Source organism: Astatotilapia calliptera, chromosome 14, assembly GCF_964374335.1.
Source record: "Astatotilapia calliptera chromosome 14, fAstCal68.1, whole genome shotgun sequence".
NCBI lineage: Eukaryota > Metazoa > Chordata > Actinopteri > Cichliformes > Cichlidae > Astatotilapia > Astatotilapia calliptera.
The window spans coordinates 5,932,501-5,951,258 of NC_137435.1; the positions used below are offsets into that span (position 1 = coordinate 5,932,501).

Below are 18,758 nucleotides of genomic sequence, written 5' to 3' on the forward strand. Positions count from 1 at the left end.
ATTTCACGAGCACAATGTCTGCAGTGTTTTATAATGGGATCAGCAGCAGCTTTGAGGTTAGAGAGGCAGCTCTCTGACCGTAAAGTTGCAGGATCAGGCCAGGCCTCAAGAATAGTTGGCTGGACCGAGGTCCTACATGCCGGCCTAGCAATCATGTGAATATTTTATTTATTAGCCATATAATATCATATTACATAATGCAGGTAAGTGTATGGTGTCAGTACTGACTTGTACATGAGCACGATAGAAAATAAGATGAAGAGTTTAACTGGAAAGATGCTGGTTTGGGCTTGATGGAAATGGTCTCTGCAAGTGTGTTTATGCTAACTAGAGTCACAACAGGCTGTACGGACAGAGTAACATCCAGTGTTGAGCAGAATGCAGTTTGGAATGGAATAATGTAAGACTGTATTTCTGTACCACAGCTGACACTCGAGAGCAAGAGTCTGAAAAACATTTGAAAACACTTTTGTCTTTAACAATATGGTAATGAATTTATCCGCATTTCTTTGAGCTTGTCACAAAACAAAACAGATGCAAACACATTCTTGACTATTAATTATTCACAATTGTTTTATCTAGAAAAATATAAAAACATTCATACATTTAGCTTCTCAAATTGTTATTTTATATCACTTAAATCAAATGGCCCACACATACATGAAAAACTTAAGAAATCTTTTTGCTAGGCCTTTCCACTATATTTTGAATAATAAATAACTGTTTAACACAGACAATATAAAATATTCTTTTATTTATGTGTAAGAACATTGCAGTATAAGCATTGTTTTATTCCTACAACTCATTAAGGAGTAACTTAGTCTGAACTCTAACCTAATTTTGCTGATTACCTTTAAATCCACACGAGGAACAAAATATTTCTGAATTAGTTTGCCTTACTTAACGTCTGATAAATTTGTCACCACTATGTTTTGACAACATTTCTGAAAACCTCAAAGAAAATCTGCTTGGGGCATACACACAGGATCAGTAAATTCTGTTTGGACTGAGCTTTGAGTGGCCAGCCAGCCGTTCTCAGCCAAAGCTGGTAGCAGCCAGAGAAAAAGTCCCAAATGCCAGCAATGTTAGTACAAGCAGTAGAAGCATAGTCCAGAAAATGGGAGTACAAATAGGTTTAAATCTTTGATTTCCAATTACTAACTTAGATACCTCAAATGTTGATAAGTTTTAAGAAAATAGAGAGTGGAGTTGTTACAAACAGGAGGTGGAAATCAAAGATTGCATGCACTGTCTGTCTGTGGATCTGCGATTGAAAAGTGATTTATGAGCGAGGAAAGCAACAATGTGATGAAACAGCTCATCAGCCCCACAGATCATCAGCACTTGCATGTGAACTTTACTTCATTAAGTTTAAAAGAATTCATAAGTTCCAAGCTGAAGACCTTAAGGAGAAAAAGTGCAAAATGGCTTATTCTTGCACACTTTTGTGACTATGTTCATTTTAACAAAGATGATGAACACTTTCAAGCATAAGCATAAGTAAACAGACAAATAGCCAGACAGACATTTAGAAAAAACATGCATGTTGTTGTTCATGTTTGCATGTGTCACCTGCTCAAAGCCTAACCTCTGAATTGTCGAATCATGTTCTGGTGCTTTTCCAGGGCATCCTCCAAGATTTTCTCTGCAGGATCCATTTTCCAGCGCCATTCAGTGCCGACAGGGTTGGTATGATGTCTGTTAGTGGAGCACAAACATGAATAAATAGGAACTAACAGCAGTCAAGATGTAACTGCTTCAGCAAGCACCAACCAAATGTAGCAATACAGCAAACTAAATATTAATCAAAGAGCAACCACTGTAGCCTTAGAGATGGTATTACCTTCTTTGGAGACATGCTTCTGGAGCATAAAAGGGAAAATGAACACTGCTTGTGGCTACAAATGGAATAAATGGCCTAAACAAACTGTAAATATGGGCTCCAAACCAGCTTCAGTACAAACAAAGGACATTACACCTCATCGGTGGTATTACTCCATGGTAATTCTGATTTAGAAAGTCCAAGACTATTAGACCGTTTGTTCAACACAAACATCACTTAAAAAGTTAAAGACACATTTCACTAGAATAAAAGGAGCATTTAACGAGGTGCCAAATGCTAAGACTCAAGTTATTTACTCACAGATTGAAAGTGAATTATGTGGGCGTGTGTATTATCACCCTATAAAAACATATTAAGTGAAAGAATGCATGCTCTCCCTTTGGGTGTTAATAACACGTTCCAACTATCCAAGTGTGATGTCTATGTGCAACACCAAATCCTGGGGCATCACAAATTTCTGTCAGATAAGTATGCACACTCTAACGTGACATATATTGATGGCGTCCATGAAAATCTTGATCCACCTGTTGCCACAAAGAGGTGGATGGTGGGGGCAGCAAGGAACAAAGCAACTGTGCCCCAAAATTGCTTATTTCCTGTCATCCCACATAGCTGTAGTAAGGGAGACGGGCAGATCTGTGTTGACAGGGCAGCAGTTCACCACAGCACATTCTGACAGCGACCTTTCAGTGCTCAACACAGTCGCCTTTTCAAATGGAACTTGAAGTTGGTAAAAGGCCCAATCTCTCACTAATGCCATGATGAATCAGTGTCCACATTTAGGCCTTGCAGCTATGCAGACCATTATCCATCTGCACATAAAACATGAACTTCTATGGAACAGCGAGATCATCAACAGTGACTGGACTAAACCCTAAATGGGTTTGGTTTAAAAAAAACAAAAAACCCTACAAGTTAGTAACCAAACAGGCTAAAACTAGTTAATATATAGCAAAATAAAAACACTCCTAAAAACAGGAAAACACATGTTGGAGTTATACCTTATATACAGTTGTGTAGCAATGGACAGTTAAAGTGATGGGAATAGGGCTGTTCGATATAACGATATATATCGGATGACGATATAAAAACGTCTATCGTTTCATTTTACGCTATTGTTTGTTTCGTGGTGTCGCAAAATAAACTGTTTACGGCAATATTTTTTCATCGTTTTGATGGTCACTGTATATTAATTTCTTAAAGTTCTCTCTTTCTCTTACATTTAATATAACCACACTACAGACGGACAAGCGCCGTTTTTAATGCGTTGTCGTTAGCAACAACGACGGTAACAGCATCGCGTGTCCGCTTGTTTATGTTCCACATAAACCTTTCACAATAAAGCTCAAGATCCTGTTGAGACTTTTCAAAATAATCGCGTGAAAGAGCAGATTATTTACAGATGAGAATTAAAAAAAGAGCCGCCAGGTGCTAAAAAATAAACCTTAGACTCAAACGTTAGAACAGGCTTTTCCCCGCAGCACGCCGTGTAATAAACACTCACAAAGAAAACGGCGGCCTTTACAACTTATGTCTAAAAATGTATAGTTTCATGCATCGGTTAAAACACTCGACTCCAGCTACATGACGCGCAGCTGGAAACACTTCACGCAAGTGGAGCTGCCCGAGATTCACAGAATTTACAGAAAATGTTATATTTTTGTGATTCATATGGTTATCGGGACGATAAAATTCTTATATCGGGATATGAGATTTTGGTCATATTGCACAGCCCTAGATGGGAAGCATAAAGCCTGTACCCAGAAGGACTAGCATCTTAATTAAATCACAGTATAAATAAGACATGTACTCTACTAGGGTATTAATATTGATAGGCTGAAAGATTAACTTTTATTTGGATCACTTAAGATTCTCCTTAATGATGTCAAACTAAAAGAGAAGAAGTTGAGAAGCACATACCTCCAGCAGAAGACACACTTGTTAGCACATGCGAGGCTGGGGGTAGTCTCCATGCACCGGTGGGACTCAATACCGTAGAAAGTGTGCTTGTAACAACCTCCCCTTCCTCTCAACATAGACTAAAATAAATAAATGAATTACAATTCATGCATTCAGTTTGTCAAAGCTGTAATAGAAATTTGAGATAATTTAAAGGAAGTGTTTTAACGGTTTATTTAAAAGGGTTGATTTCGTTACCTTAGTCCATCGACAAAGCTTCACTCCTGAGTGACTCCCAATCAGTTTATATCCTTCACAAAAAGGTAAAAACACAACGTGTTATAAATACGGCATCAAATCAGTGAAACACTTCACAATGCAGAACTGCACAAGTCAAATTAAGCTGAAAGAAACATGGACTTCAGTAAAGCCTTTCAACATTCACAAAGTCTGATTTTTTAATGGCCCCATGCTAACAGCCACTGAACATCTCCAGCAAAGTGTCTACTGGCAGCTTGAAGCCATGTCATTGGGAGAAAGGAGAGAATGTTTCAGATTCCCTTTTTGCACAAAAAGGTCTGTGAGGAAAGTGTTTCAAATGCCCCTGAGGTGGGCCTCTCTATCCCTTTTAACACCATGGCCTCAAACCACTATGAACAGCCGGATGTGGATTTCTCCTCATTCTCCCTCATTAAAAAAAATTGAAAAGAAAAAAATCCGTCCCGCTCTATAATATCTGTCAGATGGAATCCTTTTATCCTCATGACTTGACGCATTCATGAAATCCCAGGAAAAAACACAAACAAACAAAAAAACGTGATAGATTAAAGAAGAAGGGCTGCCTTTCCTTTTCAAAATCATTTAAAATAGCTTTCTAGTAAGTACAGCAGTACAAAGCCACACAAAGAATGTAGGCAGCAAGTTTAAAAAACAAAGCCTCCTATTTTGGAAGCTTGTGTGTGCTGTAGCTGCTATTAAAACCTTCATGAAATATCTAAAACACAAAAACACAGCAGGACATCTGTACCGGGGTGTGTTTGTGCTCGAACTGCTCCCACAGATCTCAGATTTGATGCAAGATTAGTCAAATACAAAATGTTCCTCATCGAGGCTGTTTGTGGGTATATTTGCAGGAAAGGCTGAATGAATGAAATACACTTTTTTGATTTTTACACTTCAATGTAACAGCTTACCACTGAATCATCTTTTCACAAGTAACAAAAAAAACTGAGTGCAGGTCTACAAGACTCTGGACAACACAGTACTGAATCGGACCTGCTATTAGTGACTTTAACAAGAACAATGATTATCTTTGTGTTTGTGTGTCTCCATGCACTGTATATAAAAGATGGACATGTCTTCTGAATATGAAAAATGAAGTGATGCCATGTGTGCAGCGTCTCTCAGTTCTTCCGGTGAGAGCCTCCCCTCGCCATCATGTCAGGTTTAAAACACAAGATGACGACAATGAATATGCTCAATTCACATTAGACTTCACAAACCAACAGTTGATGTCACTGAGAATGTGTCCGTCTTTTTAATACACTCTATGATAACTGCACCATTTCAGAGAAACAGCATCGGAGAATATGAAAATTATAAAAACAGTTTACACTCATGTGATACTCTGTCTTTCACTCTTGAGCTGCTTGAGGGGAATGAAAGGAGCAGGGAGACAATGTCCTAACTGGTCTTCCACCAAGTAATGAAAGAGACGACTGCCAATTTACATATTAGAGTGACAATTTAAGCACAAAGATACCACAGATATCACCCCCACAACAGGTTTCACACTCTTGACTTTGTGCTTTTCTTGTCTGAACCAAACAGGAAAGCTTTACCTGGTGTGTGGCACAAAGAAGAAGCCAAACTCTGTGTGTTGCACACTACCGGAACTGACTGAAAGTGACATTGGTAAGCTACTTTAATAATTAACTAGAAAGTGCATTTTCTGAAGAAACTGCAGTGTGAATGCTTGAATCTGAATGTATGCACTGAAATGAATTAATTGCTGAATTTTGAGTTAAAAATATTGAATGAAATTAAAAAAAAAATCAAAAAATCAAATTTAACCTGAAAACAAAGGTGCTGAACTGCTAAAAGCTGAAGGTTACACAGAAGATGGAGTTGGAAAAAAACTGAAAATGTTTTAAATGTAAATTAGAAAACCCTAAGAAATGAGAAAAGAACATTTAGAGTCAGAAAACATCTGAATAAATATTAAAAGGTCATATTCTTTGAATCACTGAATGACTCAAATGTGATCCCTCCACTTTGATCCACACAGTTTAAAAAGTTTAAATGCCTGAGCTTTGAAAGATACGGTGTTGGAAAGAGAACAATAATGGCGACAATTTGAGGGTAAAATGATGGCTGTAACACTGTGGACACAGCAGCAGTTGAAAGAGAAGTGTTTAAGATGAATCTTGGTACAGTGGCAGGCAGAGCTCGTTAAGCAGGCAGGTGTGAGCCTGGTTGCTATAGTGACCGCACCCAATGGCTCCATACACACGTACACAGACATGCGCCTCACTTTTGCTGCTTAAAATGAACAGAAAAGTCAGGCCGAAACAAATCGTTCCCAAATGAAAAGTAAAAGTCGTATTGACAAAATTCTTTCACCGTGAGCGACAGCAGCTTCTAGTCTACTGAATTCTCAGTTTTCATGCCTGTAGAGTTTATTATATGGACGTGGTGACAGTGGAAAGACACCATGCTCTTCTGATTTTCAAACGAACCTTCTGAGCCATTTTAACATTAGAGTCTATGGAAGAGTTGGAGGGAGGAGGCTGTGCATTGGTGACATTTACGAAAGAACCATAACACCTAGGACAATAGTAAACACATTGGATGAAAGAGGACAGCCATGGCTACGTTTTGAGGGTAAAATCATACCTGTAGAGCAAACGCTGCGGACACAGCAGCAGTTTTAAAAAAGATTTTAAGATTAATTTTTTTGCTCCTCTCACTCTAGCAGTTGAGCTGCCTCACTCTAGCCCCAACATTCCGTCCCATACACACCCATTATAAACTCTGAAACGGGTGAAAAAACATCATGAAACTTAAACTGGAACTGAAGAAAAAGTATAATAGATATTGAAAAGATAAATACAAGTTGAATAGTTGAATGTCTTGTCTTCGTTTTAAAGTTTGAATGGTGGCTCTATGTGAACGTATGTTGAAGTAGTAAGAGTTTAAAAATGAGTAAGTTGAATGAGAATTTGAAGGGTCTCCCCATTGAAATACATGGGAAATTTTTGTTGAATAAAGTTGAATAAAATTAAAAATATAAATGTTAAAAATGAGAAAAATACAAGCAATGTTGTCCAAAATAATAGGAATCTAACGATGTTTGAATGGTTTTTCTAAGTTGAATGGTTTTGAAGGAGTAGGCTTTCAAAAAACGTACGGAATAGATAAAATATAACTAGAAAGTGCATTTTCTGAAGAAACTGCAGTGTGAATGCTTGAATCTGAATGTATGCACTGAAATGAATTAATTGCTGAATTTTGAGTTAAAAATATTAAATGAAATTTTAAAAAAACAAACAAAAAACCCCCGAATTTAACCTGAAAACAAAGGTGCTGAACTGCTAAAAGCTGAAGGTTACACAGAAGAAGGAGTTGGAAAAAAACTGAAAATGTTTTAAATGTAAATTAGAAAACCCTAAGAAATGAGAAAAGAACATTTAGAGTCAGAAAACATCTGAATGAATATTAAAAGGTCATATTCTTTGAATCACTGAATGACTCAAATGTGATCCCTCCACTTTGATCCACACAGTTTAAAAAGTTTAAATGCCTGAGCTTTGAAAGATACGGTGTTGGAAAGAGAACAATAATGGCGACAATTTGAGGGTAAAATGATGGCTGTAACACTGTGGACACAGCAGCAGTTGAAAGAGAAGTGCTTAAGATGAATCTTGGCACAGTGGCAGGCAGAGCTCGTTAAGCAGGCAGGTGTGAGCCTGGTTGCTATAGTGACCGCACCCAATGGCTCCATACACACGTACACAGACATGCACCTCACTTTTGCTGCTTAAAATGAACAGAAAAGTCAGGCCGAAACAAATCGTTCCCAAATGAAAAGTAAAAGTCGTATTGACAAAATTCTTTCACCGTGAGCGACAGCCATGTCTAGTCTACCTAATTCTCAGTTTTCATGCCTGTGGAGCTTATTATATGGACGTGGTGACAGTGTAAAGACACCATGCTCTTCTGATTTTCAAACGAACCTTCTGAGCCATTTTAACATTAGAGTCTATGGAAGAGTTGGAGGGAGGAGGCTGTGCATTGGTGACATTTATGAAAGAACCACAACACCTAGGACAATAGTAAACACATTGGATGAAAGAGGACAGCCATGGCTACGTTTTGAGGGTAAAATCATACCTGTAGAGCAAACGCTGCGGACACAGCAGCAGTTTTAAAAAAGATTTTAAGATTAATTTTTTTGCTCCTCTCACTCTAGCAGTTGAGCTGCCTCACTCTAGCCCCAACATTCCGTCCCATACACACCCATTATAAACTCTGAAACGGGTGAAAAAACATCATGAAACTTAAACTGGAACTGAAGAAAAAGTATAATAGATATTGAAAAGATAAATACAAGTTGAATAGTTGAATGTCTTGTCTTCGTTTTAAAGTTTGAATGGTGGCTCTATGTCAATGTATGTGGAAGTAGATACAGTTTAAAGAGGAGGAAGTTGAATGAGAATTTGAAGGGTCTCCCCATTGAAATACATGGGAAATTTTTGTTGAAAAAAGTTGAATAAAATTAAAAATATAAATGTTAAAAATGAGAAAAATAGAAGCAGTCATGTCCAAAAGAATAGGAATCTAATGGTGTTTGAATGGTTTTTCTAAGTTGAACGGTTTTGAAGGAGATAGAGTACAAAAAACGTACGGAATCCATAATAATAAAATAGAATAAAGATTCGAATAACAATACTGTGAATGCTTTTCAAGCATTCACACTAATAACTAGAAAGTGCATTTTCTGAAGAAACTGCAGTGTGAATGCTTGAATCTGAATGTATGCACTGAAATGAATTAATTGCTGAATTTTGAGTTAAAAATATTGAATGAGATTAAAAAAAAAACAAAAAAAAAAAAACGAATTTAACCTGAAAACAAAGGTGCTGAACTGCTAAAAGCTGAAGGTTACACAGAAGAAGGAGTTGGAAAAAAACTGAAAATGTTTTAAATGTAAATTAGAAAACCCTAAGAAATGAGAAAAGAACATTTAGAGTCAGAAAACATCTGAATGAATATTAAAAGGTCATATTCTTTGAATCACTGAATGACTCAAATGTGATCCCTCCACTTTGATCCACACAGTTTAAAAAGTTTAAATGCCTGAGCTTTGAAAGATACGGTGTTGGAAAGAGAACAATAATGGCGACAATTTGAGGGTAAAATGATGGCTGTAACACTGTGGACACAGCAGCAGTTGAAAGAGAAGTGTTTAAGATGAATCTTGGTACAGTGGCAGGCAGAGCTCGTTAAGCAGGCAGGTGTGAGCCTGGTTGCTATAGTGACCGCACCCAATGGCTCCATACACACGTACACAGACATGCGCCTCACTTTTGCTGCTTAAAATGAACAGAAAAGTCAGGCCGAAACAAATCGTTCCCAAATGAAAAGTAAAAGTCGTATTGACAAAATTCTTTCACCGTGAGCGACAGCAGCTTCTAGTCTACTGAATTCTCAGTTTTCATGCCTGTGGAGCTTATTATATGGACGTGGTGACAGTGGAAAGACACCATGCTCTTCTGATTTTCAAACGAACCTTCTGAGCCATTTTAACATTAGAGTCTATGGAAGAGTTGGAAGGAGGAGGCTGTGCATTGGTGACATTTATGAAAGAACCGTAACACCTAGGACAATAGTAAACACATTGGATGAAAGAGGACAGCCATGGCTACGTTTTGAGGGTAAAATGATGGCTGTAGAGCAAACGCTGTGGACACAGCAGCAGTTTTAAAAAAGATTTTAAGATTAATTTTTTTGCTCCTCTCACTCTAGCAGTTGAGCTGCCTCACTCTAGCCCCAACATTCCGTCCCATACACACCCATTATAAACTCTGAAACGGGTGAAAAAACATCATGAAACTTAAACTGGAACTGAAGAAAAAGTATAATAGATATTGAAAAGATAAATACAAGTTGAATAGTTGAATGTCTTGTCTTCGTTTTAAAGTTTGAATGGTGGCTCTATGTGAACGTATGTTGAAGTAGTAAGAGTTTAAAAATGAGTAAGTTGAATGAGAATTTGAAGGGTCTCCCCATTGAAATACATGGGAAATTTTTGTTGAATAAAGTTGAATAAAATTAAAAATATAAATGTTAAAAATATGAAAAATAGAAGCAGTGTTGTCCAAAAGAATAGGAATCTAACGGTGTTTGAATGGTTTTTCTAAGTTGAACGGTTTTGAAGGAGTAGGCTTACAAAAAACGTACGGAATAGATAATAATAATAATAAAATATAATAATAAAGATTCGAATAACAATACTGTGAATGCTTTTCAAGCATTCACACTAATAACTAGAAAGTGCATTTTCTGAAGAAACTGCAGTGTGAATGCTTGAATCTGAATGTATGCACTGAAATGAATTAATTGCTGAATTTTGAGTTAAAAATTTTGTATGAGATAAAAAAAAATCCGAATTTAACGTGAAAACAAAAGTGCTGAACTGCTAAAAGCTGAAGGTTACACAGAAGAAGAAGTTGGAAAAAAGCTGAAAATGTTTTAATTGTAAATTAGAAAAACCTCAGAACTGAGAAAAGAAAATTCAGAGTCAGAAAACATCTGAAAGAACATTAAAAGTTCATATACTTTGAATCACTGAATGACTAAAATGTGATCCCTCCGCTTGGATCCACACAGTTTAAAAAATGTAAAAGTCTGAGCTTTGAAAGACAATGTTGGAAAAAGAACAACGATGGTGACATTTTGAGGGTAAAATGATGGCTGTAACACTGTGGACACAGCAGCAGTTGAAAGAGAAGTGCTTAAGATGAATCTTGGTACAGTGGCAGGCAGAGCTCGTTAAGCAGGCAGGTGTGAGCCTGGTTGCTATAGTGACCGCACCCAATGGCTCCATACACACGTACACAGACATGCACCTCACTTTTGCTGCTTAAAATGAACAGAAAAGTCAGGCCGAAACAAATCGTTCCCAAATGAAAAGTAAAAGTCGTATTGACAAAATTCTTTCACCGTGAGCGACAGCAGCTTCTAGTCTACTGAATTCTCAGTTTTCATGCCTGTGGAGTTTATTATATGGACGTGGTGACAGTGGAAAGACACCATGCTCTTCTGATTTTCAAACGAACCTTCTGAGCCATTTTAACATTAGAGTCTATGGAAGAGTTGGAGGGAGGAGGCTGTGCATTGGTGACATTTATGAAAGAACCATAACACCTAGTACAATAGTAAACACATTGGATGAAAGAGGACAGCCATGGCTACGTTTTGAGGGTAAAATCATACCTGTAGAGCAAACGCTGTGGACACAGCAGCAGTTTTAAAAAAGATTTTAAGATTAATTTTTTTGCTCCTCTCACTCTAGCAGTTGAGCTGCCTCACTCTAGCCCCAACATTCCGTCCCATACACACCCATTATAAACTCTGAAACGGGTGAAAAAACATCATGAAACTTAAACTGGAACTGAAGAAAAAGTATAATAGATATTGAAAAGATAAATACAAGTTGAATAGTTGAATGTCTTGTCTTCGTTTTAAAGTTTGAATGGTGGCTCTATGTCAACGTATGTGGAAGTAGTAAGAGTTTAAAAATGAGTAAGTTGAATGAGAATTTGAAGGGTCTCCCCATTGAAATACATTATAAATTTTTGTTGAATAAATTTGAATAAAATTAAAAATATAAATGTTAAAAATGAGAAAAGTAGAAGCATTCATGTCCAAAAGAATAGGAATCTAACGGTGTTTGAATGGTTTTTCTAAGTTGAGCGGTTTTGAAGGAGTGAGATGCCAAAAAACGTACGGAATATATAATAATAATAACTAGAAAGTGCATTTTCTGAAGAAACTGCAGTGTGAATGCTTGAATCTGAATGTATGCACTGAAATGAATTAATTGCTGAATTTTGAGTTAAAAATATTGAATGAAATTTAAAAAAAAACAAAAAAAAACCAACCAAATTTAACCTGAAAACAAAGGTGCTGAACTGCTAAAAGCTGAAGGTTACACAGAAGCAGAAGTTGGAAAAAAGCTGAAAATGTTTTAAATGTAAATTAGAAAACCCTAAGAAATGAGAAAAGAACATTTAGAGTCAGAAAACATCTGAAAGAATATTAAAAGGTCATATTCTTTGAATCACTGAATGACTCAAATGTGATCCCTCCACTTTGATCCACACAGTTTAAAAAGTTTAAATGCCTGAGCTTTGAAATATACGGTGTTGGAAAGAGAACAATAATGGCGACAATTTGAGGGTAAAATGATGGCTGTAACACTGTGGACACAGCAGCAGTTGAAAGAGAAGTGCTTAAGATGAATCTTGGTACAGTGGCAGGCAGAGCTCGTTAAGCAGGCAGGTGTGAGCCTGGTTGCTATAGTGACCGCACCCAATGGCTCCATACACACGTACACAGACATGCACCTCACTTTTGCTGCTTAAAATGAACAGAAAAGTCAGGCCGAAACAAATCGTTCCCATATGAAGAGTACAAGTCGTATTGACGAAATTCTTTCACCGTGAGCGACAGCAGCTTCTAGTCTACTGAATTCTCAGTTTTCATGCCTGTGGAGTTTATTATATGGACGTGGTGACAGTGTAAAGACACCATGCTCTTCTGATTTTCAAACGAACCTTCTGAGCCATTTTAACATTAGAGTCTATGGAAGAGTTTGAGGGAGGAGGCTGTGCATTGGTGACATTTATGAAAGAACCATAACACCTAGTACAATAGTAAACACATTGGATGAAAGAGGACAGCCATGGCTACGTTTTGAGGGTAAAATCATACCTGTAGAGCAAACGCTGCGGACACAGCAGCAGTTTTAAAAAAGATTTTAAGATTATTTTTTTTGCTCCTCTCACTCTAGCAGTTGAGCTGCCTCACTCTAGCCCCAACATTCCGTCCCATACACACCCATTATAAACTCTGAAACGGGTGAAAAAACATCATGAAACTTAAACTGGAACTGAAGAAAAAGTATAATAGATATTGAAAAGATAAATACAAGTTGAATAGTTGAATGTCTTGTCTTCGTTTTAAAGTTTGAATGGTGGCTCTATGTGAACGTATGTTGAAGTAGTAAGAGTTTAAAAATGAGTAAGTTGAATGAGAATTTGAAGGGTCTCCCCATTGAAATACATTGGAAATTTTTGTTGAATAAAGTTGAATAAAATTAAAAATATGAATGTTAAAAATGAGAAAAATAGAAGCAGTCATGTCCAAAAGAATAGGAATCTAACGGTGTTTGAATGGTTTTTCTAAGTTGAACGGTTTTGAAGGAGTTAGATGCCAAAAAACGTACGGAAGATGATATAATAACTAGAAAGTGCATTTTCTGAAGAAACTGCAGTGTGAATGCTTGAATCTGAATGTATGCACTGAAATGAATTAATTTCTGAATTTTGAGTTAAAAATTTTTAATGAGATAAAAAAAAAACAAAAAAAACAACAACCTGAATTTAACCTGAAAACAAAAGTGCTGAACTGCTAAAAGCTGAAGGTTACACAGAAGAAGAAGTTGGAAAAAAGCTGAAAATGTTTTAATTGTAAATTAGAAAAACCTAAGAAATGAGAAAAGAACATTTAGAGTCAGAAAACATCTGAAAGAATATTAAAAGGTCATATTCTTTGAATCACTGAATGACTAAAATGTGATCCCTCCACTTGGACCCACACAGTTTAAAAAGTTTACATCTCTGAGCTTTGAAAGACAAGATGTTGGAAAAAGAACAACGATGGCGACGTTTTGAGGGTAAAAATGATGGCTTTAACACTGTGGACACAGCAGCAGTTGAAAGAGAAGTGCTTAAGATGAATCTTGGCAGAGTGGCAGAGAGAGCTCGTTAAGCAGGCAGGTGTGAGCCTGGTTGCTATAGTGACCGCACCCAAGGGCTCCATACACACGGACACAGACATGCGCCTCACTTTTGCTGCTTAAAATGAACAGAAAAGTCAGGCCGAAACAAATCGTTCCCAAATGAAAAGTAAAAGTCGTACTGACAAAATTCTTTCACCGTGAGCGACAGCCATGTCTAGTCTACCAAATTCTCAGTTTTCATGCCTGTGGAGTTTATTATATGGACGTGGTGACAGTGTAAAGACACCATGCTCTTCTGATTTTCAAACGAACCTTCTGAGCCATTTTAACATTAGAGTCTATGGAAGAGTTGGAGGGAGGAGGCTGTGCATTGGTGACATTTATGAAAGAACCATAACACCTAGTACAATAGTAAACACATTGGATGAAAGAGGACAGCGATGGCTACGTTTTGAGGGTAAAATCATACCTGTAGAGCAAACGCTGCGGACACAGCAGCAGTTTTAAAAAAGATTTTATGATTAATTTTTTTGCTCCTCTCACTCTAGCAGTTGAGCTGTCTCACTCTAGCCCCAACATTCCGTCCCATAGACACCCATTATAAACTCTGAAACGGGTGAAAAAACATCATGAAACTTAAACTGGAGCTGAAGAAAAAGTATAATAGATATTGAAAAGATAAATACAAGTTGAATAGTTGAATGTCTTGTCTTCGTTTTAAAGTTTGAATGGTGGCTCTATGTCAATGTATGTGGAAGTAGATACAGTTTAAAGAGGAGTAATTTGAATGAGAATTTGAAGGGTCTCTCCATTGAAATACATTATAAATTTTTGTTAAATAAAGTTGAATAAAATTAAAAATATAAATGTTAAAAATGAGAAAAATAGAAGCAGTCATGTCCAAAAGAATAGGAATCTAACGGTGTTTGAATGGTTTTTCTAAGTTGAACGGTTTTGAAGGAGTTAGATGCCAAAAAACGTACGGAATATGGAATAATAGATAATAAGAAAGATTCGAATAACAATACTGTGAATGCTTTTCAAGCATTCACACTAACTAGAAAGTGCATTTTCTGAAGAAACTGCAGTGTGAATGCTTGAATCTGAATGTATGCACTGAAATGAATTAATTGCTGAATTTTGAGTTAAAAATATTGAATGAGATAAAAAACAAAACAAAAAAAACAACCGAATTTAACCTGAAAACAAAGGTGCTGAACTGCTAAAAGCTGAAGGTTAGACAGAAGAAGAAGTTGGAAAAAAGCTGAAAATGTTTTAATTGTAAATTAGAAAACCCTAAGAAATGAGAAAAGAACATTTAGAGTCAGAAAACATCTGAAAGAATATTAAAAGTTCATATTCTTTGAATCACTGAATGACTAAAATGTGATCCCTCCACTTGGATCCACACAGTTTAAAAAGTTTACATCTCTGAGCTTTGAAAGACAAGATGTTGGAAAGAGAACAACGTTTTGAGGGTAAAATGATGGCTTTAACACTGTGGACACAGCAGCAGTTGAAAGAGAAGTGTTTAAGATGAATCTTGGCAGAGTGAGAGAGAGAGCTCGTTAAGCAGGCAGGTGTGAGCCTGGTTGCTATAGTGACCGCACCCAAGGGCTCCATACACACGTACACAGACATGCACCTCACTTTTGCTGCTTAAAATGAATAGAAAAGTCAGGCCGAAACAAATCGCTCCCAAATGAAAAGTAAAAGTCGTATTGACAAAATTCTTTCACCGTGAGCGACAGCAATGTCTAGTCTACCTAATTCTCAGTTTTCATGCCTGTGGAGCTTATTATATGGACGTGGTGACAGTGTAAAGACACCATGCTCTTCTGATTTTCAAACCAACCTTCTGAGACATTTTAACATTGGAGTCTATGGAAGAGTTGGAGGGAGGAGGCTGTGCATTGGTGAGATTTATGAAAGAACCATAACACCTAGTACATTAGTAAACACATTGGATGAAAGAGGACAGCGATGGCTACGTTTTGAGGGTAAAATCATACCTGTAGAGCAAACGCTGTGGACACAGCAGCAGTTTTAAAAAAGATTTTAAGATTAATTTTTTTGCTCCTCTCACTCTAGCAGTTGAGCTGCCTCACTCTAGCCCCAACATTCCGTCCCATACACACCCATTATAAACTCTGAAACGGGTGAAAAAACATCATGAAACTTAAACTGGAACTGAAGAAAAAGTATAATAGATATTGAAAAGATAAATACAAGTTGAATAGTTGAATGTCTTGTCTTCGTTTTAAAGTTTGAATGGTGGCTCTATGTCAATGTATGTGGAAGTAGTAAGAGTTTAAAAATGAGTAAGTTGAATGAGGATTTGAAGGGTCTCCCCATTGAAATACATTATAAATTTTTGTTGAATAAAGTTGAATAAAATTAAAAATATAAATGTTAAAAATATGAAAAATAGAAGCAGTGTTGTCCAAAAGAATAGGAATCTAACGGTGTTTGAATGGTTTTTCTAAGTTGAACGGTTTTGAAGGAGTGAGATGCCAAAAAACGTACGGAATATATAATAATAATAATAATAACTAGAAAGTGCATTTTCTGAAGAAACTGCAGTGTGAATGCTTGAATCTGAATGTATGCATTGAAATGAAATAATTACTGAATTTAAGTTAAAAATTTTGAATGAGATTTAAAAAAAAACCCCGAATTTAACCTGAAAACAAAAGTGCTGAACTGCTAAAAGCTGAAGGTTACACAGAAGAAGAAGTTGGAAAAAAGCTGAAAATGTTTTAATTGCAAATTAGAAAAACCTAAGAAATGAGAAAAGAACATTTAGAGTCAGAAAACATCTGAAAGAATATTAAAAGGTCATATTCTTTGAATCACTGAATGACTAAAATGTGATCCCTCCACTTGGATCCACACAGTTTAAAAAGTTTAAATGTCTGAGCTTTGAAAGACAAGATGTTGGAAAGAGAACAACGATGGCGACGTTTTGAGGGTAAAATGATGGCTTTAACACTGTGGACACAGCAGCAGTTGAAAGAGAAGTGTTTAAGATGAATTTTGGCAGAGTGGCAGAGAGAGCTCGTTAAGCAGGCAGGTGTGAGCCTGGTTGCTATAGTGACTGCACCCAATGGCTCCATACACACGTACACAGACATGCGCCTCACTTTTGCTGCTTAAAATGAACAGAAAAGTCAGGCCGAAACAAATCGTTCCCAAATGAAAAGTAAAAGTCGTATTGACGAAATTCTTTCACCGTGAGCGACAGCAATGTCTAGTCTACCTAATTCTCAGTTTTCATGCCTGTGGAGTTTATTATATGGACGTGGTGACAGTGGAAAGACACCATGCTCTTCTGATTTTCAAACGAACCTTCTGAGCCATTTTAACATTAGAGTCTATGGAAGAGTTGGAGGGAGGAGGCTGTGCATTGGTGACATTTATGAAAGAACCATAACACCTAGGACAATAGTAAACACATTGGATGAAAGAGGACAGCCATGGCTACGTTTTGAGGGTAAAATCATACCTGTAGAGCAAACGCTGCGGACACAGCAGCAGTTTTAAAAAAGATTTTAAGATTAATTTTTTTGCTCCTCTCACTCTAGCAGTTGAGCTGCCTCACTCTAGCCCCAACATTCCGTCCCATACACACCCATTATAAACTCTGAAACGGGTGAAAAAACATCATGAAACTTAAACTGGAACTGAAGAAAAAGTATAATAGATATTGAAAAGATAAATACAAGTTGAATAGTTGAATGTCTTGTCTTCGTTTTAAAGTTTGAATGGTGGCTCTATGTCAAAGTATGTGGAAGTAGTAAGGGTTTAAAAATGAGTGAATTGAATGAGAATTTGAAGGGTCTCTCCATTGAAATACATTATAAATTTTTGTTAAATAAAGTTGAATAAAATTAAAAATATAAATGTTAAAAATGAGAAAAGTAGAAGCATTCATGTCCAAAAGAATAGGAATCTAACGGTGTTTGAATGGTTTTTCTAAGTTGAGCGGTTTTGAAGGAGTGAGATGCCAAAAAACGTACGGAATATATAATAATAATAATAATAATAATAAAGATTCGAATAACAATACTGTGAATGCTTTTCAAGCATTCACACTAATAAAGATTCGAATAACAATACTGTGAATGCTTTTCAAGCATTCACACTAATAATAACTAGAAAGTGCATTTTCTGAAGAAACTGCAGTGTGAATGCTTGAATCTGAATGTATGCACTGAAATGAATTAATTACTGAATTTAAGTTAAAAATCTTGAATGAGATTAAAAAAAAACCCGAATTTAACCTGAAAACAAAAGTGCTGAACTGCTAAAAGCTGAAGGTTACACAGAAGAAGAAGTTGGAAAAAAGCTGAAAATGTTTTAATTGTAAATTAGAAAACCCTAAGAAATGAGAAAAGAACATTTAGAATCAGAAAACATCTGAAAGAATATTAAAAGGTCATATTCTTTGAATCACTGAATGACTAAAATGTGATCCCTCCACTTGGACCCACACAGTTTAAAAAGTTTACATCTCTGAGCTTTGAAAGACAAGATGTTGGAAAAAGAACAACGATGGCGACGTTTTGAGGGTAAAATGATGGCTTTAACACTGTGGACACAGCAGCAGTTGAAAGAGAAGTGTTTAAGATGAATCTTGGCAGAGTGGCAGGCAGAGCTCGTTAAGCAGGCAGGTGTGAGCCTGGTTGCTATAGTGACCGCACCCAATGGCTCCATACACACGCACACAGACATGCGCCTCACTTTTGCTGCTTAAAATGAACAGAAAAGTCAGGCCGAAACAAATCGTTCCCAAATGAAAAGTAAAAGTCGTATTGACAAAATTCTTTCACTGTGAGCGACAGCAGCTTCTAGTCTACCGAATTCTCAGTTTTCATGCCTGTGGAGTTTATTATATGGACGTGGTGACAGTGTAAAGACACCATGCTCTTCTGATTTTCAAACGAACCTTCTGAGCCATTTTAACATTAGAGTCTATGGAAGAGTTGG

At 36.7% G+C, this 18,758-nt stretch overlaps 1 protein-coding gene across 1 annotated transcript in view; it reads right to left on the minus strand.

Moving 5' to 3' along the window:
• The window catches only part of tyw1 (tRNA-yW synthesizing protein 1 homolog (S. cerevisiae)), a 127,413-nt gene that overhangs the window by 32,968 nt on the left and 75,687 nt on the right, over nt 1–18,758 (minus strand). Inside the window, exons 9-11 of the mRNA XM_026191613.2 lie at nt 4,001–4,053; nt 3,764–3,882; nt 1,589–1,698 (exon numbers count right to left, since the gene is read on the minus strand). Of these exons, the coding sequence (XP_026047398.2) occupies nt 1,589–1,698; nt 3,764–3,882; nt 4,001–4,053 (282 nt within the window). The remainder of the gene's footprint in view (nt 1–1,588; nt 1,699–3,763; nt 3,883–4,000; nt 4,054–18,758) is intronic.